This window comes from Neodiprion fabricii, chromosome 5, assembly GCF_021155785.1.
Source record: "Neodiprion fabricii isolate iyNeoFabr1 chromosome 5, iyNeoFabr1.1, whole genome shotgun sequence".
NCBI classification, from domain to species: domain Eukaryota; kingdom Metazoa; phylum Arthropoda; class Insecta; order Hymenoptera; family Diprionidae; genus Neodiprion; species Neodiprion fabricii.
In genome coordinates, this window is record NC_060243.1 from 22,513,828 (window position 1) to 22,541,445 (window position 27,618).

Sequence of the window (27,618 nt, forward strand, 5' to 3'; positions counted from 1 at the left end):
GCGACATAATATCATGAGTTGTAAAAATAAAAACTTAAAGCAATTAGGTAAATAAATCAAACAATCGATTATCTGGTATTTCTTACATAAAATGTTGGCATATTTCATTTCTGTAAACACAAACCTTTTGAAACACCGATATACCTCTGTGACGCAAGACGGAAAAAATTCAGAACTCGGCAAATTTGGAACGAATCTGTGAGGCACAGTAGAGAACACAAATATAACATATAGTTAGATTTTATTATGAACAATTCCGATACCAATCTCATTGTATACATATAATATACAATTGGGTACGTGACAAAAACGAAAAGATAAATGGACGGCTGAAAAAGTTATTCGAATATCTCGAATTGCATGGTATTATAGTATATTACTTACTTTGGTTATTTTTAATCGTAATTGCTATAATTTAATCTTGAAAAGTATTAGGTACAATTATAATGGAATTGTATACCGTACGTACGGACAACTTGATAAATAATCAGAAGTAGAAGGATGACTTTGCAAACATAATGACAAACAGTAGAGCAGGCGACGAGAGGTGGTACATGGTGCACGCACTCCCCCTCGAACCGTCGTTTTCGTTTTTCTGATTGTCCAAGACCCCTACACAAACATTACCGCAATCTTCGCCATCGCAGATATCGCACAGCGTAGCCTTCTGCGGTTCATAAAACACTCTCGCGCGTCGACCTGAAGTTCAAAACAGATATATTAAGCATTTTGTAGGTTGTTCCCTCTCAGAATGCGATATTCTCCCACAAATTGCTGATAATAGTAAGAATATATGCAAAATGCTGTCTTACTTGAGTCGTAGTAGTCATAAATTGAGACTGGAACAGGCTTCTGTTTGGCAACCTTGTGAGTCCTGAACGCGGACACTGTCGGGCAATACTCCTCTCTTATCATCTGCGAATTGTTTTTTACTAAGTTATACTCTTGTAATGGATATATATAATAGTACATTGGTCTGAACTATAGAGATTCTGCACGTTCGTCTTTTTCTCACCTAATTAATGACTTGCAAATCGCTTACCTTGTCAAAATACAAGACTACCATAGTTTCTCCATTTTTGGTCTCGACTCGTTTAACATGCTGCGATATTTCCAAGCTCGGGAGGGAGTCAATGTCGACAGTGAATCCTGACGGTAGACTTACTTCCATTACAGCCATGTTGCTTTCGTTTGCTTCTTTTGTAGGGACGAATCTGGTTGAAGGGGATAGTGAATGTAATTAATTTTACTCTAATGGCTATCGTTTTGCTAATGCTACTTTTGGCATTGTACGTCAGACATTTTGTCGTACCCAGAGCAAATTGAAAGCTGCAAGTGATTAGCATTTGAATTTTTATCCACTTGAGGGTCGAGGGTGAATAGGGGCCATGCACCGGTCACATTCAGATTGTAGCTGTACGATACTTGAATTATTGCAAATCCAGTGCCGGTAGCCGTCAGGTTCACCTCTCTAGTTTTTCTTGGCAACTAAACGAGACACGGGATGTGGTCAAAAATCTAGTCCCATATTTCCCAAGTAAAAAAAAGGCGTGACCAAAAAATATACCATATGCTTCTGAAGAATCATATTATTGCCTGGGTTGATATTGATATTGCTTTGACCTCCGTCTTCGTAGACAAACGATATGGCAATGTTGCTGTTCTTGGATGATATTTTTTCACTCAACTTAGATAGCGCATAAATTCCGATTACCGTGTCCTGCAAATAAGGGTGAGCCATCCAATAAGCAAAATGTGCAATTTTCTATGTACTATCGACTTGAAAAATCCTTGTTTTCTCCATGAAAGTGGATGATAGCTCTTTCACAGTTCTCACCAGACATTTTTTTATTGCATGAACACTAAGTTATTCCATGTTCATTTTGTTTAACTATAGACCTATGTATCTGGAATTAGCATTTTTCACGTCGATGATAGATGAAAGAGAAATATTGGAACTTGCAAAATCGTATCGCGAACCTGTGTTGAGGCGAATCCTCCATCTGCGTTTCTCTGACTCACGAGCCACTTCATTATGGGTAGTGAATCGGCGACCATGTTTCGTCTGAGGTACGTAAGCAATGCATATGAAGTCATCTCAACATCTACGGAACTTGGTAACGAATACCAAGGATTCTTGTTGTCCTCTGGAATTGGTTTACTCCACCACATGTAATCCCCGCTTTGTTTGGCTTTTGATTCCAATCGATTAAATGCTGTGTCTTCGTAAGGATTCTTGGCTAAGTTTAAAACGTAGGTGCAGAGACAAAGTGAATATACATCATCGAGCCCTTCGAGATTCCGCACAATATAATCGACTCCCTTGTTTACGACATTGCTGTATTCCTCAAAATAATCCTGCAGGTGAAACACACAGTGTTAAATTTTTTTTTTTGTAACTTTTCTAGTAGGTAAGGCTGTCGGTCATTATCGATCTTACCCGATTTTCAAGGAAGGCTACCAAAGTGAATGCAGTCAAAGCCAAGCCTTTAGCTGCGCCGCCTTGCATGTCGCGATGACTCACTTTTCCTACCTCAGGAAAGCTGCCGTTTGGTGATTGGTTGGTGGTGAGCCACTGAAGAGCTTCCTTTATAATTCGATCTTCTATCATAATGTGTTCTGCAGCCTGGGCAAATGACTTTGCCACAAATGCGGTCAGCCTACAACGGAATAAAATTGGTAATACAAATTGGATTGCGACTCCTGTTTCAGGGCAGATGTCTGTTAGCTATATCGCTACTCACCATGTGCTGCCACTGTGATCCGAGGTTCCAAATGCGCTAAAAGACCCGTCCTCGTGACGATAAGTCAACTCTTGCTGGTAACCAATTTCCATATATTTGAGTGCTTTTGCTTTAACTGCTTGCGTGAGTTGATCGGTGTTCTATAATAATGAATTACAGTCCAGATAAAAATAACGAATAATATCGACATGGATAAGGAATATTATTATAGAATTACACACCTTCAGATAGTTAATCACCACTATATTGGGGACAAAGTTGAGCATGTTCTGTTCTCCACATCCAAATGGCATTTTGATTAAATTCGCCAGATTCGGTATACTGGGTCCGAGAATATCCCCTGAGAATAAAGATCGTAGTGTTAGCTGGGCGGTTTATTCCTCTACCTGCTTTCAATTCTCGCAAGCTTCAAATCCCTGGCAATATCTTACCGACGGCAGAAATTTCCACATGCTCAGAGCCCACTACAGCATTTCTTGGTATATCTACCGTCAAGTTGGTTTCAAATGTTTTTGCGTTTCGCAGATCAACAAATATAGCCTTGTTCCGATACTGAGTTTCTCCTTCAGACTGAAAATCCATAAAGCTAATGAACCTTGGAAATATATGTAAAAAATTTTATTTTATCATTTTCTAATAAAATATTTTTGATAATATTTCTTAAACCTAAATTTACACACTTTTGAATAAAACAAACTCAAATCAAATTTTATAAAATATCGAGTTTTACCTTGACAAGTAGTTTCTGCTCGATGCCATCTCCAGCCAAGGTACTGCGTGCAGTGGCCTTAATGACAATATGGCCCAAGTCCCTAGGAATAATCATGAAGGAAACAGATGCTTGCGAGTTAGCCTTGATATCGATCGTCTTTCTGCGATATAGTTCCAGCTCTGCGGTAAATAAATCAAATTGTTTATTTGCTTTGAGAATACATATTGCGACACCTGCGACCCAATCTACACTTACTCGGTGTGTCATGGATCTCGTTTGATATTTCAGCAAATTCAAACTGGTTCATGTTTTCCAGTACGACCTCCGCTGTGAGATCCTTGTCCAGGTAATTGAAAACTACAATGGGTATAGCAACAATCTCTCCTCGTATCACAGAGTACGGTAGATCAAGAGATACGAAAAACGGTTGGAAGACTTTCAGCTGAAACACACGGATATCCCATGTTATAGTCAATCACATTCATCAAGTCTGGAATAACTGAGTGTCAAATACACACCTTTCTTGGAGTATCAATGAGTCCCAACCCGTGAACGGAGTCAATGGAAAATGCAGTAAGCACCCAGGAGGTGATGGTGTCAGGAACGGACCGCCGAAGAACAGTTTTTCCTTCGGGCCTGTTACATTAGAAAAACTGTTTCAACATTTATCACCATTAGTGTAACGAATTTTATGTTAATGAAAATGATTCAAAATAACCGATTGTGGGTGTAAACATGGCATACAGGGTGGGACGAACAAACAAAAAAACAATAAACAAAAAAGAAAGGAAGAGGCACCGTATAACTACATGAATACGTAAGCGTGCAAGAAGACATCAATAAATACCCTGAAGAGAAATTCGCGAAAAGCCAGGTGTTTGAGATGTCATGCATTGGGAAAACATGGGGCTTGTTCCATACCGGGGTTGGAATACGAGAGAAGGCGTAGGGACCCGCCAATGGTGGTCTGGTTGCTATTCTGTATGTTACCGGTGGGCCGATGTCTGGCCTGAGCGTGGAGACACCAGGGTGGAAGCCATCTATTCTACCACCAACAATTCCTGGCTGGCCTGCAATCCAACTCTAACGGTATAGGTAGGTGGATAGGTCATGGTATTATTTTCTCCTACTTCATGCTGAGCTTACACACCTCGTCACTTATCGCACTTATCTTTACATTATCAAGGCGAGCGTTGCCCTTATACCAGATAAATATGACTGTTATTACGAGTTGAGATTCACGCGGGGTTAGCAGTAGTGGGAAAGTTAGCAGTTCGTTAGTTAAAAACTTTCCATTGCTGTAAGGTCTATTTCCGCCACTTGCTTCATGAGACAGTCATCTTTGATGATAAGAGAGAAAAACAGAGGTGAAAATTTTATACACACATATATGGGTGTGCCTGTACATAATAGTATAGATATATATTAGGGCAGTCCTTATTTAAGGTAAGTACAACAGTTATTCACCCTGTCCCAATTATTGACCTTTTTTGATTGTATCTGTTTGATCGTTAGTTCTAAAATTACCAAAAAATAAATTTGTAGTGTCTAACCCTCTAGCAATCGGTTTTAGTCAAGAAATTCACAATTTGTGCCGTCAATTTATAATTTTGGAAAATAAAAGAGTCAACAATTAGGTCTAAACGTGTCAATAACTGGTGGAAAGAACGAATTGCATACCCTGTAAATGAAAAAAAAATCAGATTTAGAGGGTGTGCAATTCATCTAGATTGCCTGGTATGATGACATGAATTTTTTATTGGATAGTAGCACCAATATCCATTAAAGTCTCGCAGTTATAGATTTTTTTGAAAGTCATTACTCTTACAATAAAATATATACTGTGAATGAAGAAATATAACCAAAACACATGTATTTCAAATGGGGCCACCCTCTTACAGGCAGATGTTAGAGTTGAGATAAAGATCTGAAAAAATTGGGGAATCGTTTTTGAATTATTTGGAGTCGATTTGGGGGGCGAACAATAAAAAATTCGTCCAAGGCCTAAATATGGACCACCCTAATATACTACACACTTGTGGATAAATCGACCCGTTTTACCCAATTGTACAGTCATTGACCATTGCCATTCATTTTCATGACTTATTTCCTAACAGTACCGTCAGAATGAGCGTTAACCAGTCTGATCATTCACTAATGACTTCCAATTCATCAGAGACGCGGTTTTTAAGGATTTTTCCAAGGATTCTAAGATTTTCCGCACATTATACAGAAGTTACAGTACCATTACTCGAAAAGTTTGCAACTTGGATGCTGCAGGCTTTATTTATTCCGAATGCCGATACATTTGATGAAATTGAGAAACGTCGACCTGTGACAACACTTATTTGACGCTACCCTTGTAGAAAAAGATTCTGGAAAAATGTCGGTGATGGCAAATTTCCGCTATTAGGTTTAATATAAAAACCGTTCAATCCGTATAGGTATGTATCACTTATATACATATACTATACCTAAGTTTGTATAAATATTGTGTTTATGGAAAGATTACATTCTAAAGCGCTAAGAAGTTAAACTCATGAAACGATCTTTTGCAACAATCAGCCCTTAGGGTCGGGTCCAAGATGAATCGAAATAATCAAGAATCCATTCACCGAACTGAGGGGAGTCGTGAAATGTAATCAATTAATTATCGCATACCCAGCATCAAGCATATGCCAAAGCCAGGTTTCAGGGAAGTTCTTGCGCACTTTCAGTTTCCCAGGTTGGATTGTAGTCGGGTCGGGGCTCGCCGCCGCACTTTCATACATCTCTTCGTCGAAATTAGCTCTTTGGTATACTATGCAATATGTTCTTTGTTATGTAACAAGTGGGAGGGTATCATTATTACTGTAATAGGCAGGTGGTAAACCAAGTCCTCGAGAAACGTTTACAACTTTGTTTTCCTTGACAGATCATCTGAATTTGCATATTGAGTACACGATTTGATTAATTCGTCCTGTCGTTCTCGTGAAATAAATTTTCAAAGGATCAAGAACTGGGCCTAATCATTTTTAATTCCGTAAAGTCAGTATTTTCGAAATTCACAGTCAACCCCTAGCGAATTTTTTTTCTACACTCATACCAGCAAATTTCGTGGATACGAGAATGCATACTTTTCAAGTGTTTGGTTAAAAAATTATCCGGAACATAGAAACGTCCTGCGTGAAATAACGTTTAATAATCTTAAAATTTGCGGATCTAGGGGAAAAAACTATTTCAAAACACTTGACCAAAAAAATCGAAAGCTCCTGCAAAATTGGTAAAGCCATCAGGTATAATTTTGCGTCAGAGTAAATGACAGCTACACATATTAAAATGGCATTTCACCTTCGAGTATCGGAGACTTAAGAACTGAGAATACTGTGGGTAAAGATCACTCGTACGTGTGGAGATGTGTCGAAAAAAAATCGCCTTAGGTTCGATCTTAAACGAGCATTTGGTTGTCACATGTACCGTTATCTATACATGCCAGGTTATTGCACACGAATACAAGTTTATTATACTATCGTAAAGAGTATTGGCGCTTGTTCAGGAAGTAATTTAAACATTACTATATTTATACTACTTCGAAATTCTGATGCGAAACTTACTAAGTGGGGACATATCGTGGACGTAGCCATTGGTCAAGACAACCGCGCCAGATTCCTGAAATACAATTATTTGGACATAATTTTCAACAGTATCTCTGCTTTCTGTCAAATTTAGAGACAGATTTATCTGCAAATCGTTACACATACATTGAAGACGTCGAATGCAGTAGATGATCCAGGGCTCCAAGAAGAACTACCCCATGCCGGAAAAACAGATGAAAACTCGTTGTTCATATCGTATGACTTCAGTTCGTTCAATATTTGGTCCTGCAAACGGAGTTACGACATTGCCAAAATTCAAGCAATTGGAGATACAACATATGAAAAAAAATATTATCCTTCTTGGTTTACAAATGTGCGATATTAGTTTTCCTCTCTCTTTTTTCTAATATGACGAAGAAACTGTTCATATAAAAAATTCAACTGTGCGTGATGCATCGAATACTCACATGTGATATATCGTTGCCAGACTTCAATAGAATTGAGCTTTGATCAACGCCGAGAAGTGCAATATAAGAATTTGGCTTTGATGAGATAACAAGATCTACATTAGCTCCAGGTGTTGTTTCGTTGAGCATAGTTTTGATGTCAACCTGCAACACCAAAGATTTGGCCAAATTACCATCATATCGAATGTTTTTCACATTCAGGATGAAGTTATTCTTTCATTTACTACTTCGGTGTGTTAATTCAATTCGTTACATACAAAATTTTGAAGTGCGCCATCTAGATCGACATTAAGAGAATCAGCAACTATTTCTCCATCATCGCGCATGTAGTAGACCAATATATGTGCTGTTGGTGCCATCACGTATGTGGCAAGGAATCTATGGGTACGAATAAGACATATAGAAAGATATACTTTTGAAATACAACACGTGCACTGTTAAAGTTGGATGATATCTCACCTAAATTTGACAGTGTATTCCTCTGGGACTTTGACAGAAGCTGCATTGAGAATGTCGCCTCGTCCCAATACTTGGTAGCTCAGATATTTGAGGGGTGCTGTGGAATTTACTTCGATTTCGATGTTACTGTTTACCTAATTAAAGTATACCATTTTTTCACATTCTGGGATAGAATTTTCGAGTGCATATCTTCAGGAAGAATGGTTCACACGTACCATGGGTTTTTCGGTCTTCAAAAGTGCCTGTATGTAAGTTCCGCTCGGCGACAGAGCTTGATTTATTGTAGAAAACGACTCATGCAGAGTCAAGTATTGTGCCTTTATAAAAACCCAATTCATTCTTCCAGTAATTGTATCAACTAATAGATATTAATTATTTCGAAGCAATTGAAAGCTATGTAAATAACAACATACCTGAATATTCAACGCGGCTGAGGTATCATTTTCCGCGAGGGGTGGGTAAAAATCTAATTGTATCATTCCATGTTTGTCCAGCATGCGAGTAATGTTGGTGTAGGCAGATTGATCATGGCTGAAGCCGTACCATATTTGTACTGGATTTATCTGGTCCTGGACAGGTGCTCCGTCATGATGAGCGATTTTTATCTGCAAATTAATGGCATCGCTTTTATTAATACACAGACATTGGTTAAGCGAAAATGACATCTGCACTGCATGGACAGACATAGGTGTATATACACGAATATATGATTTTTGCCCACAGGCGTAATTTATCTTTCATTCAAGCCATTATTCATTCATATTCCAGCCAAGTTACATCCAGAGTCAATACAGAGTCAGAATAATACGTCATACTTTCACACATCGATTATATCTGGTTATGTAAACTTACAAACGCAGTGTATTTCAAGCCTGGCTTATAACTTTTTGCTGTTTGTATGAGTTCCATTGTATATTGATGCTTATGCAATATCATCTGCGCGGAGGTGTTTTGTATGCGGCCAGTCAATGCCTCCTTGACAGCTACTTCCAATTGTATAGGTCGTTTGTAATCGTCCGTGAGCCTGTGAATAAAAATTTTCAATCATTGACAACTCATTGATGCTGTAAGACCTGCGAAATTCTAAACAACAATCCATCAAGTTGCCCATAGGTAACTTCACTGCCAGAAGTATGTATAATAGTAGAAAACTGCAGGTTTGTCACATCAAGATCACCTTAGCTCATTGCCAATGTCGAAATTGACTGTAACATTTCCATCTATAGGCACTACTTTCCGGACTGGCGCTTGAAATATCGGCTGGATCACATCAGAAAATATATCTGGGTATGCTGTGATGGTCGCTTCCCCTTTTACTGGTTTGCCGTAGGTGTACCTAAAACGTTTACATCTAATTATTTCGAGAAATGAGTTTGAGAAGTAAGTGACGATTTCAGTTTTCCAGAGATATTGTAGATTGACTTTGTCGTGTTCACGACGAGAAGTGCAAAGAGTATCATTGCAAAAGTGTAAAAATTTCATCACCTAGCACGCACGGTCGCGGTTACAGAGGAGTCTTTGAAGGTGGCATGTTTCGGTACATCGATGACCACCTCGAATTTAGGCAGAACATATTCGGCAACCTCAAATTGCTTTTCAAAAGTTTGGTCCAATATGTTGATAAAGATCTTCCAATTTCCTAGTACTGGTGATTCAGAGAGCTGCAATTCTCCGACAAAGACACCTTTACTATCCGTGCGTCGCTTCCACTGTTTGATTCGGTTGCCCTGCCCATCCTGGCAAAGTGATTCATATAATTTTAGTCAATGCTCAAGTTATGTAGAGGGTATCTCGAATCGATTCGAAAAATAATACTCTCTAAACGTTGTCTGATTAAAATTGTTAGATTAATTACCGTTATGTATATATCTAATTGAGCGCTGCTCAGTGGAGGGCGGAGCCTTGAGTCTAGTATTACAGCGCGAAACAAGACTTTGCTACCAGGTTTATAGACCGCTCGATCGGTCTGCACAAAAACAGAATAGCTTTTGTGGATGTATCGAAGATCAGTAGAGTTGGAAAATATAATTCCAGCGAGTCCTCGCGATACCAGCTTGTAATTTCCAGGCGTCGTGTCTCCAACCTACAGACAACATTTTCGCAACCATTTAAAAGGTTATCATTTTTCACTCTCCTCCTCACTTTCTACAATACTTTTGATCATGTTACCATTTTTATTCTCATTTCATACCAACAGAAGTATCAGATCAAGTATGGCACGTAAAAGAGCATGTGCACTGGAACAAACCTCAAGCCTGACAATACGAGTTGAATAAGGTTCCACCGTAATGGTCTGGGAGACATTGAATACATTTCCAGAGTCCAAATTTCCGCTTAACTCTATGTAAATAGTGGATGGCTGAGATATCTCTGTTGTCCCAATAGACACGTGATATTCCGAGTTTGGCCGGACAACTTTTGGTCCTATAACTGTGTAGTACCTTTGAAGAAAAATATCTGTGAGATGCGAGCAATAGAACATAGAATGATGTGTTCGTCATTGATATTATTTTGCACAATTACAGATGCCGTGAAAAATTATCTCTATTAGACAGAACCGCGATACATAGCTGATGACTGGAAATACATAAACGTACGGAGAAGATGTTACGGTAGCAATTGTCCCCAGCATGAGCAGTAACGGTGGCCATAGCGTGTCCATTATTTCTCGACGGCACTACAAAATTCAAGACATGATCATATTACGTTATCATTCCTGTATCGTTGGGCAAATTTACTGTTATGTCCGTTTACTTTTCGTACGAGTACAAACAAGTTGCCATATTTCCCATATTACGTATCAACGATATGAAAATGTTGCAGTCAGCGCAATTCTACTTGCAATGCCGAATACAAATATCCAAAATACGTTTTGCTTTACACAACATTAAGGCCGGAAAATATATAATTTGAAATACCACTTATCGCCGGAATACATTCGCTGGCGTTAATTTTGCATGAAATATGAAAGTTTTTGGATATTTTTGTTCAGCAGCTTATGTAGAATTACGCTGAGTGTGGCCTTCACATCAGTGATGCGTCGGCTTCGGTAGTAGTAGTGAAGGATAAAAAAACATTTAACTCGGTCGGTAAATACTGACTAAGCATCCTTTCTACATTTACAGGCACTCGATACACCTGTGCGTCAGAGCGATAGTAGGAAGCTACGTCTTTGCCGAAACAGGAGCTATGTCTCACTGATATTGAACGTGATGAGCATAGCTTTACAGGTAACTCGCTACTCACCTCAAAGAATTTGGGTCGGCTTTCCCTGATTCTCTACTAAACGCAGCTTTCTAATATGGAACAAAGCTATCGGGATTCTTTACCGAAAACACAATCTTCCGCAGGCGTAGGATGATCAGCGATCCAGGAAATGATGAACCGCGAAATGTACAACAGGAGCAAAGCAATCACAATTTGATACACGCCGATGAGTTAAATACTCGTAGGACGTATAAATAAGGCGCGTCGCTGTACGCGGATCTTTTCGGATTTTGGAGGTGATAAAACAGAGCACACGAAGAACCGGGCGTGTCGAAGCGAACGATGAATGTAGTAGGAAATTAGCGCGGCGAAACTGGTTTTCTCCGAGCGACGGCGGTCACACCTTGAGAAGATCTGTGGGACCGATGCAGTGCCAATCAAGGTAGCCGTTGATCGCTAGGAATCCTTTCTCTCCTCCGCATTCCCCACTTTTTCCTCGAGTATGACGCCCCGTGACTTTTTATACATATACATATAATGTATTCTTGTAGACTGCCGATCTAACGTATATACATGGGTATAAACCGTTACGATTACGCATATTGAAGTACGGTGTAATACAATTGAAGTTTTATGCAAGTGGTACGACATAACTGTGCGTTTGGGAAAATCGCAATTATTCCCGGACATTCGGCCGCTGTTGCTTATGCAGGTTTATGTATTGCAACTCCTAATTCATAATGATTAAATAACCAGCTTATTATCCTCAGTCGTAAAAAGGACTATATCCTACAAATTATGACGCTCCAAAAAGCAGGACTGCAATGAGCCGCGCAATGGCCGCTTATAAATTGAGCCGCCCATGTTTCTCATCTATCTCCTATTCTTTAATCGTGTAGTCAGATGCGTGTTTTCTATTTCTTTGATTCACCTTGCTCAACACCTGCCCACACAGACATCGCATATTCAACAATTGGTAAAATCCACTCGGTGATGTCGATATGAATACACATTCGTGGTTGCAATTTAAGAACTCTCTAACTGAAAAGAAAAAATGCATTTCGTTCGGTGATTTCATCATTTCACCTTGCATACGAAGGTTGCCTGCACAGACTTTACGTGGGTGTCAGTCACTGCCTGTACTGTACTGCATATGCTTGCTGTGGAACCTGCCACTATGCTACCATCCCACTGATCGTCACGTAACTTAAATGCTCAAACGGCTCTGCAGTGTTGCCACCCCATTGATTGTAAGGGGTTTAGGTGAGTTTCCAGTCTTCATAAGGTGAATTTTTAGTAGGAATTGACACAAGATGTATATAGGAATAAAGTCTTTTAAACCTTGCCGAGTTTGCTTCGCGGGTAAAGTTATGGTAAGGGGAACTGAAGAGCCGGAGAAAAATTACTGCGTTCTGCTCAGATGCTGACTCGGTTTAATATTGAAATTCCGTAAGACGAGTTGGTAATTAAGTGCAGAGCAAGAGAATTACCCCCGGACCCACTAAAACCCACGTGTCCCACGCAGCCGAAGGAAATATATATTTATGCCAGAGCTTGACGTCTTTATATATCTTCAGTTACAGCTGAGAGAGCGGAATCCACTGAAATGTATATCTCTATTTCAGTGGCGGAATCTTAGAGCATTTACAGTAATATGCTCCAAGGGGGAATCTGATCGTGAGCCATCTTGAATTAAGCGACGAGCGGTGAGAGAGAGATAGGTGTGTTTGAAGCTGGTAAGCTCTTGTCGCACTCATGGCGACTTCCGGCAACTATCTGTCAGGACCGTCAGGCCAGAATTGTAGCTACGCGCCATGGCTACGCGTTGTATCGGTTGCGTGCACTGAGCTCTACTAGCTGTTATACAGAGTTCAGTAACTTGGTTCAATGTTCATTGTCAGATTGCGTTATTTTGGTGGTATTCTCTAATTGATATATAGATACATCAATCAACGAAAACCAACGCCAAAAATCAACGCCAAAATCAAGCGGAATCAACCTATTTGCACAATAATGTAATCAACTTCTCAATCAGATCTTATCACACAAGATCAATCTATATTTATACGAAAATGTAATCAACTTCTCAATCAATTTGTATATACGTCATTTACTCTTAATATTATAGCACATTCATGTTTATTAGGACTCATTATATGATTTACACTTTCACATTTACATAATTTAAACGCTATCTTGACTGCTTTTGCTACAATTTACATTCGAACAAATCGAATAAATAAAAACAGAAAATGAAGAATATTTCTGCGTGTCTACGCATAACCATACCCGGAAGACATGCTTGGGATCAACTGTCGAAACTCAGTGGACCGATGTCTGTGTTTAGTCAGTACATATCGTGTGTGACAAGTGCATACCAACTTCAAACAACTATCTCTGTCTGACACATTCAACCACCCATCACTACCATACACTTGTTCCACTCACGGAGTAGAATAACTCCGTGGTTCCACTAATATTAGAGTTCAGTGCCCGAAGTCACTGCAGCACAGGTTGGTATTATTGGACATACATTGTAATCCTCAGTCGACGCATTGTATATATTGTTGAATGGTTTTCAATGGTTGCGAGTTGCGATAGAGCAATACAGTACCTAGAGTTCCAAGTTACGCCAGCGTAGCGCCACCACCGAATCCTTGTTTGATTTTTACAACGATATGCTCAATCTCTTAATCTCTCTACTTCATGTGGTTCGTGGTGATTCGTCGTTGTTCGTGGCGCGAGTGCGGCATCTGCAGCGACAATAATCACTTTTCAGCTAAAAGCGTCACCGGACATAGACATATTTGTTTCTCTATATAACAATCAAATAATACACAACTAGTCGAATCGTTTTTTAGACTGGGTTGATTCTAATCACGTTGCACAAATATAACAAATTGTTTTGCGATCCATAGTTTTCCATCGGTAAGTATCATCCTCCGATATAACACCGCGTTGAATAAATTTCTCGTCGCGTCGAGTAACCACAAATCAACATACCCCTGGGTGAGCGAATTGTGCTTGGGCATACATCGCAACTCAACTCATTCGAGCTCTAATTAACTTAACCTAACTTAGCCGAGCCTTTCCTAGCTTAATTTTATCCCCTGCTTAGCCCAACCCAGACAGCCCAGCTTGGACGCAGTAAAGCTTTTTCAAACTTATTCATCAGATTCGCGCATAAAACGACGACCCAAGTATATTTCACTTGACTTTGAGTGAAATCCCTCAAATGAAATGTAAACGCCTGAGACTGAGTGCAAGCAGTACTTCCATCATCTGACTGTGCAAATGCTCATCGCTACTTTTTTTCTTTGATTCCACAAAATCTGTTTGGATTGCCAAATTTATTCAGCACTAGGATTATCAGGTCCTGTGAAAATGAAAAATCTTGTAGAGAAAATACGCAACATGTAGGCACATTACTGAATTCTACCCAGCATTTTCTCACACTTGATCAATGGGCAGGTACCCCTAAAGTTCAGCAACTGGTAATTAATGCTGCGTAGGTACAAAAAACGTTGATTCAATATATCCTTTTATTCGACAGTACCCTAACTAAAATACATGAGAAAAGTTTACAAATGCATTCAATTCTATGTCATGGCAGTGGAAATAACAGGTATAGGTAAATATGTGTATTAAGTACCCAAAATCAAAAACCACCAGTGATTATGCATAACCAGTCCGAGCAGCCGTTTGAATTATTTTAAAAATGCAACTAGGTCCGGGAAATTCTGCTGAGGCCAGAGATTACATAAGTCAATCCTTTCAATAATAGCAACACTGCCAATGTCGTTGCTTGATTTTCAACCCTCTTCCACAATGAATTTGACAAAAAATTTGTACCAGGTTCTAACAACATATCGTACATGATTCAGCAAACCAGGGAATTGACAGTTATCGTTGTTTCAGAAATGAGGCGCAAAAGTGAGAGGAACAAATCCAAGGGATCTCCGGAGAAGAAAGTGGAAAAGGCAACACGAAAATCTACACGGAAACGTGGTAGAAGGGCGACGTCGTCATCGCCAGAAAGAGAGGAATTTGAATCTAAGTCGGTGGATTTGTCAAAGGAACAAGAGAGCATACCAGAATCGATGACGTCGCTGCCAGCCACAAGACTCAAGATCAGAGAGTTGAAAGCAATAGCGGAAGAGGAGTCATTGGCGAAGCAGATAAGCAGCAGCAGTAGTGCCCCGCCCTCGGAAAACCTTGAGGAAGGCGGAGGGGAGGGAGCTTCGGTTTGGAAGGTAGCAAGGGCGGATGCCTCACCAGGTGAAATCCAGAAGCTCAAATTATGCAGGCAGCGAAATCCATCGGAAGCATCGGATAGTTCTTCGTCTAGGAAAAAATCTCATAAGTCGTATGAAAGTGGTGAGGGTGACGGTGAGGAAGGTGACTCCACCGAGGAACCGCTTAGGTCACGGAAGCGGGACCTTGGTGAGGAGCGGCAGGATGATCCCTCCTCCCCGAACCCGGGTCAGGACTCCAAGGAAGAGGTAAGTCATTGTAGGGAGATCCTGCCCAGAACCACTTCAGCCAACTTCACCTTGTCTGACGATAAAAAAAACGTAGATCGGCTAGCCGACAACAACGCCGACCAGGCTATTCGTTACGACCAAAACTGTCCTGTCCAGAAGTCGCCAAAAGCAGATACCAACGAACAGGAGGAGCCCAGCTCCAACGGAGATGATCTAGATCAGACAAAGGCCCCTATAGTCGAGCGACAGGCTTCCGAGGATGTTGATAAAAACTTGCCAGAGGGAAGGAAGGGCAAGGAAGAGGTGGAAAAGGTGGGTGAAACTGAAGCTGAGGCTGTCGTTCGGCTTAACGAGGTGCCGATAAATGACAGCCAGGCTGATGAAAAAGAGGATTCAATTGCTCCCGCTGAACCTGAAACTAGAGAGTCGAGTACTGACGAAGATAGCTGTAGCAAGCCCATTGCATCTTCGGTGACAAGTGAGACGAAGATTCAAACTAAAAGGTCTGAACTACTTACGTCATTGCGTACAGTGCGGCGGAAGCATCGTGATAAGTATCACGAGTCCTCAGACTCTGACACACCTGAATCTGAGGATGAACCCAACGAGAAGAAGACTAACGATTCTCAGCAGAGAGAAGAAACAGGGAAGGAATCAGCTAAGATCAAGAGCAGCAGATCCCCGTCTCCAGTGAACAGATTTGGCTTCTGCGCAGAAGTTTCAGCGGATAATAAAACTGAAAGTTCTGGAGAGATAGAGGAGAGGAGAAATAGCCCGAACGATTGCAGACCCTGTGACCAAGTACCAGTTAATTCACTTTCAGCTGATTATAAACCTGCAAAAGTCAATTTGAAGCGATCCTTGTGAGTAAAATGCTGTTTTGTGTGTTATTTTGTTTTTATTCTCCTTTTTCAAAGCCACTTATCTGACGGAAAAACGTCTCTAAATGTGGCATGACCACCCGAATACAATCGACTAAAATCTGTATGGAGATTTAGTGCTCTTTTGTTGCTAATTTATTGTCTGTGTCGCGATATTGTTGCTTCAGCCGTTTCGGCAGAATCAAAGCCAATGCCAGGTTGGAATAAAGTTGACATTGCTTTGAGAAAAAATTTTAAAAAAAAAGTAAACATGGTCTATTAATTGTAAGTTGTTATTTAGTTGATTGAATGTCACGTAAATATAATTTCAAATTAAACCTTTATTTCAGTAACTATACAACCAGCATCCACTTTAAGAATTAGTTATTCTGGAAAACTCCACCGCATCATTTTGTTATTCCCCTGCATTTGGGCAAAAACTCCTTTCAGTGTGATGAAAATACGCAATTCCGCAAAATGCCCTTTATTCAAACAATTATCAAACCTATTTCTACTTTTATAATTAACTGCGCTGGAAGACTCCACTACACGATTTTGTTGCTCACCTGCATTGGGCCATGTTATCGCTGAAATAATCGACATTTCGAGTAACTTGGTATTTTTATCACACTAGGGGTGGTTTTTGGCCAGAACAAGGTAAGCAACAAAATCGAACTGTGGAGTTTTTCAAAGCAACTAATTCTAAAAGTGTATATTGATTGCAGAATCACACATATAAAGGACATTTTCATAATTTAGTATTTCTTGTCATATTGGAGGGGGTCTTTGGTTAAATGCAGGTGAGTAACAAAATAGCGTGGTGGAGTTTTTCGGAGTTACTCATGCTTAACGTAGATGTTGGTTGTATGATTACTGAAATAAAGAATAATTCGAAATTATATTTACGTGACATTCCAGCAACTAAATAGCAACTATACATGTTTTTTTTTACCATCCACCCATTGCAGTGCTAATTTTTTTTCACCTAGCATTGCCCTTCATTCTGCCGAAACGGCTGAAACAAAATCGGGATTTTGGCAACAAATTCATAATAGAATAGATGTAAATCTTCATTTGGATTTTATTCGATTTTGTTGACGTCGTCATGTCACCTTTGCAGACATAATGATAAATGCAATGTAAGCGATCATACATTTAAAACATGTTCTTGCTTCAATTACTTTGCAGCTCTGTACGGTTAATGGAAGCCGAGGAGTCAATAAAAAAAGATGATGCCGAGAAAAATGGAGAAAGCGAAGTGTCTCTTCGAGTCAAGGTAAGAATGCGGTGTACCGTTTTAACGTTCTTGATGGGTATTTTTCAGATTCCAAAGAGATTTTGCTTTCACTGTCTTGCCATACAACTCAATGCTTTCAAAGCTTTTGAAATCTTACTATAGCAGAACCTTGATAATCCGAACTAATTGGGACCGGGGGTGGTTCGGACTATCGAATCGTTCGGATTACCAAAAAAAGTGCTTTCCAGGCATAGTAGCATGCAAAAAATGAACACTGACATACTATGTCCCATAAAATAAGAAGCACGTTGTATTGTTAAAGGTAAATAGTTTGTTTTATGAAATACTACTGTGCTACAGTAAGGTAATTATATTTTATGTAATGTATTGCACATGAATTTCGTAATATTTTTAGTATACAATCTTATCCACATACAGAAAGTACAGTACTGTACACACAAAAAAATTATACTGTACAGAAAGATAAAAAAATTAAAGAAAACAAAAAACTCAACAAAGAACATTCGAAAAACCAACACAGGCTCAATAACAACACACATGATGCAATGTTTACTACGGTGATGCTCTGTTTACTGTAGCAGTTAGAGAGCGATTCTGATTACTATTTTTATTTTTTCCAAAACGGCGTTCGGATTATCAAGCGTTCGGACTACAGGGGTTCGGATTATCGATGTTCTACTGTACTTACGAATAGGTTGACTAATTATATGTCATGCTTGGCCAACAGGAAATTCACAACGTAGCTGAACAAGCCGATGGTAAAAATTTACCCCGCAAGCGTCGCTGGGGAGTTGCTGTTACAGCAGAATCAACCCCAGCTTTTACGGTATCTACTGATTCCTTGAAGGTATGTTTCATCTTTCCTTAAAATTTGCTAAATTGATGTCTACACTCGGGAATTTCGTAAAAAATGCTTGTCTGATTTTCTCTCCAATCGTTACGCAGGCTTTGGTACCCGGCGCAAAGCCACTGTCGATTACAGAAGTCAGATTATCCAAAGACGATGATGAGCCAAGGGAACGACGCAAAGAGCGGGAAAAACGGCGTTCGATCAGCGCCGACGCCACGGAGCCGAGAGTTTCCGAAGACATTGCAATGACAAAGAACGAAAATACGAAAAAGGGAGATCTCAAACACGATAATCACATAGGTGGGTCGCAGACGCAGTTTAACATGCAATTAATTTTAAACATAACCTGTATCCAAAATTTGTAGTCCCTCCTTTTCATTCAATCGTATATTTAGATATACTTGATATTCCACAGGTGCAAAGCGGAAGATATCAATACTGAAAGAAGCGCCTCCCGTCAAATCACCAAGCCCGTCATTGGCAAAGGCAACAAATGTACTGCTGATAAAAAACCTTGTTCGCCCATTTACTTTGAACCAGATCAAGGAACTGCTTTCTCGAACAGGCACCATTATAGAGAATGGCTTTTGGATAGACGGGATTAAGTCCAAATGCTACGTAGTGGTGTGTATTAAATTTTTAACTTCTCAATTTCGGGGGAGCTCGATATTTATCTTTTCCGTTATCTTAATTATCAACAGTATGCGAACGAGGACCAGGCATTCGAAACCAGACAAGCCCTGCACGGAATTTCGTGGCCATTGTCAAATCCTAAACGTCTTCAAGTCGAGTATGCAACTATAGAAGATGTGGAGAAAGCGCGCGAACTGTTCAAAGACCAACCCGCCCTCCGCGCTGCAGAGCCATCGGTGGGTGGCGATACCTGGCAACAAGTCTGGGCCCGTGAGGAGAAGCAAAATGCATCGGTCAAGGTAACCAGTTTTTCAAGTTGCTCACAAAAGACTGATGCTTTTGGAGTCACTGCTGTTTTTCTTTCCTACATATCATTTTGCCCACGAGTTGAGGTCGTTTCTTTTCTTGGTTCGGCCTTGCGTTATATTACCTACCTACTTTTTTTCTTCCTTCTCCATATCATTGTAACATAACAATTTACACATCGTGTAGGTGAATACTGTCCGTGAATGGGATCTGGGTAAGGAAGATGGCCATCAAATGAAAGAGAAGGAACGGGGAAAAAAGGATTTGGAGAAGAAAAGAAGGCAAAGAAGTCGCAGCCCACCGATAGAGCCTCACCTACCTCCACCTGCTCGGAAATTCAAGAAAAAAGAGGACGACCCACCGCCAGCCAAACTCCTCGACGATTTGTTTAAAAAAACTAAGGCCATTCCATGCATATACTGGCTGCCGCTTACAAATGAACAGGTAAAGGAGAGGTGATATTACCACACCTGTACAGGTTTCTTATTCTTTCATGGAGAAACGCATGACAATGAACCGTTTGTTATTCGTGCCTATAATACCTATGATCGAATTTCAGATTGTGGTAAAGGAAGAGATGCGTCGGCAGCATATGGCCGAACACGCGCGTAGACTTGAGGAGATGAAGCGCGCGGAGAGAAGCAGAGACCCAGCCGCACGTCGCCGGCGCAGCCCCAGAAAATAAACTCTGTTGGTTTTATCCAACAGTTGTATCCTCCCCGAGCAACTCAAGATTACATTTACGACTAGACAACAACACGCGACCGACGTTCAGGTCTTAGAAGCTAGAGTCTGTATAGAAATCAATCCAATGACTTACCTATTCCACGAGACGATCGTTGCACGCAAGAGACCAATTAACCATCTCTTTCCTCTATTTCTCAACCCCACTTTTTTCCCCAGCCTTTCCTTCGACTTTTTTCAATAAACATGCTTCTTACTCGTTACCGTATCTCAGTTGTGATTGACGAGCAAATCGTTCCAAGACTTTCACCGGGTTGCAGACTTTTGGTGCATAAACTAACTTGTAATTCCCGTACGACCGACGCACGAATCGAGTCCCATCTCTCCAGTCCATTCCTCAATTTCAGCATTAAACCGTATTTCTTACAGGTCTACGTCTGTTCATAACCGTTCACCAAAGGCAGTAGAGATAGTGATATTGTACTTTGATAACTGTACCGTAAGGGGACTGTCGCCGGCAAGAGACATGGTATTATTTCGACTAATAGCATCGATATCACTATCAGGCTTTGGCCTTGGTAATAATTTGCCCCCGGTCCGGGTGCGCCGCGTCGTGGGAATAGGAAAGACAAAGACATTGAAATGGATATAAAAGGAAAATCGAGAGACGTACCGGCATTGCTAGATCGACACTCGAACATGGGGGTGTGTAACACAACCAATACTGCGCTTCAGTCATGCGCCGCCACCCGCGTAATGCTAGTTCCAACAACTCGAAATACATGCAAAGAACGAACAACTTGTACTTCCGATGGAAATTTTGAACAATGTGTATTACGTACAATACATAGTAATTTTCGTTAGCCGACATTGGCACGTTTGGACAAATATAACGCGCAATCGGTGTGACACCGTTAAATGTCGGCGAACTTCGAAACGTGACGAATAATGTGTTATTTCAATAAATTCACACCTGCCATGAATCAGGTAGCAGCTGTTATTCGCCGGCGATTTATGCGCAAGTGTAACAACATACGGCACGTATTGCCGCCCCGCCTTGCGGCATCACATGTATATATTATACTTGATATATCCCAAAATGTGGCATGTAAAATTATTCATCAATAAAAGTAAGAGACCTCAAAATACAATCTCTATACGCGCTCTTTATAACACAAATAATAATAATGATTATAACAACGACTACAATTTACAGAAGATTTGATATTTGTTGTTGTTTCTTTTCGGCCTTCATAGTTAATAATTCACAGAGAATGCCCAGATTTATTCAACTGTCCCAGGCATATGCAAACAGGGTATGCCGGTAATCTATTGCAGGGGGGCACTATTGTTCACTGCCTGTGTATTGATTCAATGACAGTGGCAAGTATTCTGTTTGATAGTGCAGTAGTTATTCGTAAATAATTTTTGGTTCTCCAAAAATGCTTGGAATTCGTCATCCCCCCCCCCCCCCCCCCCTACGGCGTTACATTTTATCAACCCACAATGTTATATTCCTCCATACCAGAAAATGATATTGACGAATTGTCGGCAGGCTCTTTATTCAATGTTACTGGGTGATCCCTATCTTCAGTCACAACAGGGTTTGTATTCATACAAAACTGTCGATCTCAAAAACTGCTATTTCGAAAGTCTTTGATACAGCATAAACGAAAGCTAAAAGTAGGTAATTGGAAAAAATCCCTAACATAATGACCGATTTGTACAAATTACTCATACATATGAATATTAATCTTCATATATGTATATATACACGCTTATAAGATGCACACTTAACATTAAGTGAACTATATTATCCTTATCGTTATTGTTATTGTTACCAATAACATAATTTATGTAACACGGTATGGTTTACCCGTCTTTTTTTGCCCCTTACGTCGTAGTACTTAAAAGTGTTTGAAAGAAAAAAGATTTAAAAAAAAAAAAAACCACACTTATAAACCGTACTTTTGTTACATAAAGTATCTTGTGCACCATGGAAGCAGTATTTGCCTCGCTTATTTCTAATATTCGTCTTTGGCTTGCGCAAGCGCTCGCATACGACTCATATTGCAAACTTGGACTTTGCGTAAAAAGATCTATTTTGCATCCTTGGTACACATTCAACTATTTTTCTTTTCAAACTCTCGAAAGTTAGTGTGTCCTTGGACGTTACCGGACCGATATACTCGAGTAGTTTCGTGCCATTATTATAGGCAATGAATTATTAATTTTCTTCAATTTCTCACAACAGCCACCGAGAAGTAGGGTACTCTTCGGGACTTGATAGAGTTGTAACAAGCCTTGCACTAATCAACTTTCACTACGCTGTAGATTTTACGCACGAACCAGAAGCAGGCAAAGAATCCAATGGAACCTGAAATAAATATGCAACATGGATGTTTGCAATCTTTCACGATGACGCAGAACCATTAAAGACTTGACGTATCCTCGCCTCGACTTACCTGTGAGTAAGAAAAATAAGAACACCATAATAAGGGTGTAGCCGAAATACAGGAACGTCGATGTTGCGTCTTCAATATTAAGTTTTGTGACAAAGTAGTGGATACAGTAAACTAGAAGATAGAACGCGGTGAAACCTGATGTCAAGAAGCTCCGCCACCACCAGTGGTAATCCTAGGATGCAGAATATGTGATATTCATTTAGGGATATTACTGTAAATAGTAAGTGCATTGCCAAAGTAATGCTTGAATTTACCTCTGCGCAAAGATGGAAGTAGCAAAGAAGAATTGTTGTCTCTGAACATGTTATGACAAGAATGAGAAATACCAGGAACAAGAATCCGAACATGTAGTACACCTGACTTGACCTGGAAACGGAATGTGTATACATAAAGCATGAAATAAAATATCTTACTTGGATTGATAACTATGTTGGTTTGCAAACGTCTCATTTACCATAGGGAATTTAACAGAAAGAAGAGCTGAATGAATATGCATCCAAAGGGCAAGACTCCTCCCATCACTACTCCAGGAACAGCTTGTGTGTAGAAACTTTGTTCCGGAATCTGCCGTGGGATCTGGTTGGTCCTTACAGGATGTTCGAGAGGCTGCGGGGATGAAAATTAAAGAAGACCGTTACTCGATGTGAAGAATTTACGTTGTGAATCAAGGCGGAAGGAAATAACAATGACTGTGAAGACAATGATGGAATCAACACCAGAGAAAGTAACAATGATAACACTACTAACCCTTTTCCTAAAGCCAAAATATGATCCAACGAATGTAAGAGGAACAGACACACCGAACCACAATGCCAACAGGGCGACAAGTGTGCTGAAAGGTACAGCTGCGGAGCTGTCGTTCATCCAGAATATCAAGTTCATTACAAAGAACAAACTGAAGACAATGCTGGAATACAGTTAAATCGTATTAATAATAACATTGGTATTTTTTTTTCAGCAGATGCTGGCTGCAAACAGTTAGGTTCTAAAAAAATGCTTGCATCTATCTGCAACTTACCCAGGGCTAAGCATAGAAGTTAGGAGAACGTTCGACTTCCACTTTTCGCCGCCAAAACTCTTATATACACGAGCTGAGACATATCCAGCTGGGGTGCCGAGGCACACATATAGAACCATGGCGCAAGTCATTAGGGCACCACGATTTGCCGGTGAAAGGAAGCCAAGACAAGCAAATGCTTGAGAGAACGAGCAATATTGAGTAATTACTGTTTAGTTCCAATATTATCCTATTATGGCTTTCTGCTCTTAACCAAGACTCAAGTTTCGACCTACCTAAAGTAATCAGTGCCATAAAGAAAACCTGAATGCCAGAGCCGAGAAGTACCGACAGCAGCATCCCTTTCCGCGGAGGGCGAAACACATCACCGTGTACCAACTTCCATCCAAATTCCTCCTGTGCGTCCTCTCCCGACTCTATCTGAAAGTAGGCCTGCGTTATCACAACACAGACATTGCATAATCACTATTTCATAACGAATAATATGGCTGGAACCCATATATTTCCTTTTACATTTTTAGATCAAGTTTTTTGGACGATGTGATGAAGGGAATCTTGCACATACAATATTAATTCGCATTTACATGCTGTCTTCCGTTACCTTCCAAACCAAAATAAGACTAATATTGAATATCCAGATGAATATCTTGGTCAAACGGTAGGTAGGACTTCAATTTTGAAATTTGTCAGGCAACAAATTCGAAATTTGACTTGATAGGTGCTTTGTAAAAAACCTGTGCAACAAATGTGCAATGAAATGAGTAATTTGCAAACATACCTGGTTATATCGAGCAATATCTTTATTCAGCGTGCGTAGCATAATCATAGCTACCATCCCAGACAAAAAGAGAACAATCACTAGCGAATTTAGGATACTAAACCACTGGATGTTTGTTTGTGGCATCGACTCGAGAATATAATCCCATCTCGATGACCATTTGATTGTGTTATTTTTCTGAAAATTGAATTGAATTTTATTTATTAGATGCACAGATACAGGAAGATTTTTCCATAATTGTAGCAATCACAAAAATCCTTTTAGCTCTAGCCATGACAGTTCATTACATGTAGCTTATGTGATAGGATTTTCAAGCACTTTATGTGTGTCGCAGAAGCCCAAAACTAGGTTTGTTCGCGATCAGACTATTCTATAAATTCGTACTTATAATATATCTAAATAAAAGAAATAAATAATAATACTATAAATCTAATTAAAATAATTGACTCATTTATTTATCTCAGAGATTGCAGATCTATAGGAAAAGTATTTTACAGTGAAGGTAGCGGGTAACGGTCACGAGTCATTCATTCGATTGTATTAATAATGCCAAAACCTTAGCATAGAACATCACTTGGAAGTGTGGAAATAGTTGAAAATCATAGTTGAATAGGGCTTGTTCTTTGTTCAGCTCACCAAGTACGTAATGCGGTATGTGTAAAGCACGTCAAGTTTTTCTGAAGGGCTCAAGTCTTCTCTTTTTATTGCCAATGGACTTCTGCTATCGCAGTCAGGCAAAGACGGATTGTGATTTATACTGCGGGGCTCCACCTTGACAGCTATAACACGCAAGCGCATAAAGTTACCTTTTGGTAAGTATTCGCAGATTGCTAATCTTCGTCAAGCTACCATGCCAAAAGTGGACATTTGCCATTCCTGCCAATGCAATTTTTTTAGGCTTTAATCAATTATTCCGAATTGTTTGTCAATTTTTATTGCTAACAATATCGGTAGATCAGACTTTGAGATAAAACTTGTTATTAACCGAAAATGCTAGGTGCACTATATATTTTTTAAAAGGTTCAATTCACGAGAATCGTTTTTCTGAAGAAACTTACATATTATTCGCCCTACTTTCTGACTATATCCTGATCCCCACTCTTCTTTGTCACCGCTGTGATACGTTATGGTCAAGTCCACGTGATTGAACAGGTAGTACGTATTCGGTTGGTTGTAGCCAATCTGAAGAATTAAAAAAATTGTCAAGTTGCAAACATATGACTGTTAATTGTCCTGAAATATATTAGATCATACAAGGATGGTAGTGAACGTAATTTCTATTCATTCCTTTATTCTGGCACAATAACGTGTTTAGTGATATAGGTATGTGAAATGTTAGCGTCTTCCTTGATATTTTTACTCACATTACACATGTCTGTTGGAGAGCGAACTTCTTTGGATAGGCAGCCCATGGGGAATCCAGTACTGCAGTATTGGCGCGAGCTTTCTAGTGGGTAACACCACGTAACAGGCATGTTATCTGAAACAGGAAGTGAGCTGGAAGTGAATTTGGGTCGTGTGAAAATTCTTAATCACATTCTATGGGTGATTGTTGTGAATATCTTATCAACAGACCATTGTGGGTGCAATATCGTTACAACCAAGATATAATTACCCTGCATAGCAAAACAAAAAGAATTTGCTAAGATGTAATTGTAAAATATGCGTTCTACGGACCAACAATCCAGTGATGCTGGTAATTCAGAGCCATGCCTTTCTTCAGTAGCTGCAGCTTCTTTGCTGATTGCTCGTCTCCTCCTGAGTACGTCTTTGTGCATAACAGCTTGCAAGTTTCATTATTCATAAACTCGAGCTAAAAGGTTAAGATTGGAGAATTACGCAGTCTGAAAACTTGATACGAACAGTTATATCGAGATTTATGAAAAATAAAATTAAAGGTCACACGGTAAAGGATGAAAAATTGGTCTTAGTAACCTGGATTGTGGCAATGACCGGTATATCGTTGTTGTCATCACTACGACGATCGACCAGCAAAGGTAACCTCACAACCAGTTCTCGGAAGCAATATGTAACAAACTTACCTTGTAAGGCGACAGTCTTATACGCTCTCCAAACACCACTTGACCCAAGTTTTCTACCGGCGATTGGTCATTATTAGCAGGGCAGAAATCGAAACTGAAAAAATAGCATAAACGAGTAATAATACGCCTCGGTCAATCATGCAAGCAAATTGCATCAAACATAGAGTACTCACTGGTTATACTCGTAAGGTATAACTGATTGCTCTGTATTAAGTCGATTGACGTACAACTTGATCTCTGACTGAAACAATTACAAAGTAGCAGTGGTGAAAACCGTGAAATATGCCAGTCAACGAGGGGTAGAGACGGTGGGCTGTCAACGTTGCAAAGACTAGTTCAATCTCCCGGTATTATAAGAAGTATGCCGCTTTAATCGTGTGCACCAAACAAGGTATACAGGCCATGTGTCGCTGAACCACCACGGCACCATTATTATCGTTACGATACGTGGATTTTATCGGTTATGTCCAGTCATCCGGAAAACTGCCACGCAGTAATATCGAGGTGACAAATCTGCGGTGGTACATACCTTGCAGGTATCCGATTGTTCTCCGACATGGCAATAATTGACGGGTGCTAAACCTGGTAAGTAAAACCCGTTGGACGCAGTTAATGCGCACAACCCAAACAGTAGAGGCAGAGTAAATTTCTTCGCCATTTTGGCTTTTCACTGGTAACAATTTTTCTTATAGCAAACGCACGGGATTGCTTGCTTATGTCACATCAGGTCACTTCTTAGCACATAACTGCCAACCACTGTCGTTCGAAGATATTTTGTGACAGCCCGGAAACGTCATACAGGGTATTCCGGAGCCACGGAATAGCAGCACTTCCGCGCACTGCCGCCTCCACCGCCACCGCCGGCATGACACGTCACAGCGACTGAACGGCTCGAGTAAAGAAACCGACTGCCGGTCAAAACCCGTTTCGAATTTACCAACATATATGTGTGTGTACTTACGCGACGAAACGCCGTTTTTGTCATTTTCAATCAGAAATCGTTTGTAAATCGATCGTAGGTATCTATTAGTCAATTATAAATATTTGTGGGCAATTACTTCAATAGTATTTAGTAA

General features: G+C 40.0%; 3 protein-coding genes and 1 long non-coding RNA gene across 13 annotated transcripts; 2 read left to right on the forward strand and 2 right to left on the reverse strand.

Annotated features, from left to right (window-relative positions):
- Positions 1–351: 351 nt before the first annotated feature.
- On the reverse strand, positions 352–12,143 carry LOC124183111 (CD109 antigen-like). 5 transcript variants are annotated; one of them, XM_046571156.1, is made up of 28 exons: positions 12,096–12,143; positions 10,555–10,634; positions 10,206–10,398; positions 9,813–10,040; positions 9,443–9,693; positions 9,135–9,293; positions 8,810–8,981; positions 8,371–8,562; positions 8,173–8,274; positions 7,958–8,091; positions 7,756–7,876; positions 7,499–7,642; positions 7,197–7,316; positions 7,050–7,104; positions 4,304–4,526; positions 3,975–4,092; positions 3,712–3,898; positions 3,475–3,635; positions 3,176–3,314; positions 2,966–3,084; positions 2,745–2,884; positions 2,441–2,660; positions 1,981–2,358; positions 1,568–1,720; positions 1,313–1,488; positions 1,043–1,214; positions 813–915; positions 352–699 (listed from the first exon to the last, which is right to left on the reverse strand). In XM_046571156.1, exons 1-28 carry the CDS (start codon positions 12,126–12,128, stop codon positions 488–490), a joined length of 4,485 nt encoding a protein of 1,494 aa, XP_046427112.1. In that variant the 5' UTR covers positions 12,129–12,143; the 3' UTR covers positions 352–487. The 5 variants fall into 5 exon arrangements, with proteins under 5 accessions (XP_046427112.1, XP_046427113.1, XP_046427114.1 ...); XM_046571157.1 differs by lacking the exon at positions 4,304–4,526 and adding an exon at positions 6,118–6,256; XM_046571158.1 differs by lacking the exon at positions 12,096–12,143 and adding an exon at positions 11,204–11,342.
- On the forward strand, positions 9,201–12,887 carry LOC124183115. Its single transcript, XR_006870928.1, has 3 exons — positions 9,201–9,337; positions 11,083–12,427; positions 12,790–12,887. It is a non-coding gene; the product is annotated as an uncharacterized LOC124183115 (long non-coding RNA).
- Positions 12,888–13,527: 640 nt separating this feature from the next.
- On the forward strand, positions 13,528–22,173 carry LOC124183112 (apoptotic chromatin condensation inducer in the nucleus). Of its 4 annotated transcripts, none has more exons than XM_046571165.1 (9): positions 13,528–13,677; positions 15,083–16,511; positions 17,697–17,784; positions 18,494–18,613; positions 18,712–18,916; positions 19,032–19,240; positions 19,318–19,548; positions 19,742–19,999; positions 20,115–22,173. In XM_046571165.1, exons 2-9 carry the CDS (start codon positions 15,085–15,087, stop codon positions 20,238–20,240), a joined length of 2,664 nt encoding a protein of 887 aa, XP_046427121.1. In that variant the 5' UTR covers positions 13,528–13,677; positions 15,083–15,084; the 3' UTR covers positions 20,241–22,173. The 4 variants fall into 4 exon arrangements, with proteins under 4 accessions (XP_046427121.1, XP_046427120.1, XP_046427119.1 ...); XM_046571164.1 differs by lacking the exon at positions 13,528–13,677 and adding an exon at positions 13,882–14,092; XM_046571163.1 differs by lacking the exon at positions 13,528–13,677 and adding an exon at positions 14,173–14,672.
- Positions 21,046–27,390, reverse strand: LOC124183113 (transmembrane 9 superfamily member 2). 3 transcript variants are annotated; one of them, XM_046571167.1, is made up of 15 exons: positions 27,072–27,390; positions 26,716–26,783; positions 26,543–26,636; positions 26,178–26,313; positions 25,865–25,980; positions 25,559–25,682; positions 25,137–25,279; positions 24,501–24,677; positions 23,998–24,142; positions 23,723–23,900; positions 23,452–23,611; positions 23,159–23,310; positions 22,959–23,070; positions 22,705–22,876; positions 21,046–22,616 (listed from the first exon to the last, which is right to left on the reverse strand). In XM_046571167.1, the coding sequence occupies exons 1-15, from the start codon at positions 27,198–27,200 to the stop codon at positions 22,549–22,551; spliced, it is 1,974 nt and encodes a 657-aa protein (XP_046427123.1). In that variant the 5' UTR covers positions 27,201–27,390; the 3' UTR covers positions 21,046–22,548. The 3 variants fall into 3 exon arrangements, with proteins under 3 accessions (XP_046427123.1, XP_046427122.1, XP_046427124.1); XM_046571166.1 differs by having other exon boundaries at positions 23,998–24,154; XM_046571168.1 differs by lacking the exon at positions 24,501–24,677.
- Positions 27,391–27,618: the final 228 nt, after the last annotated feature.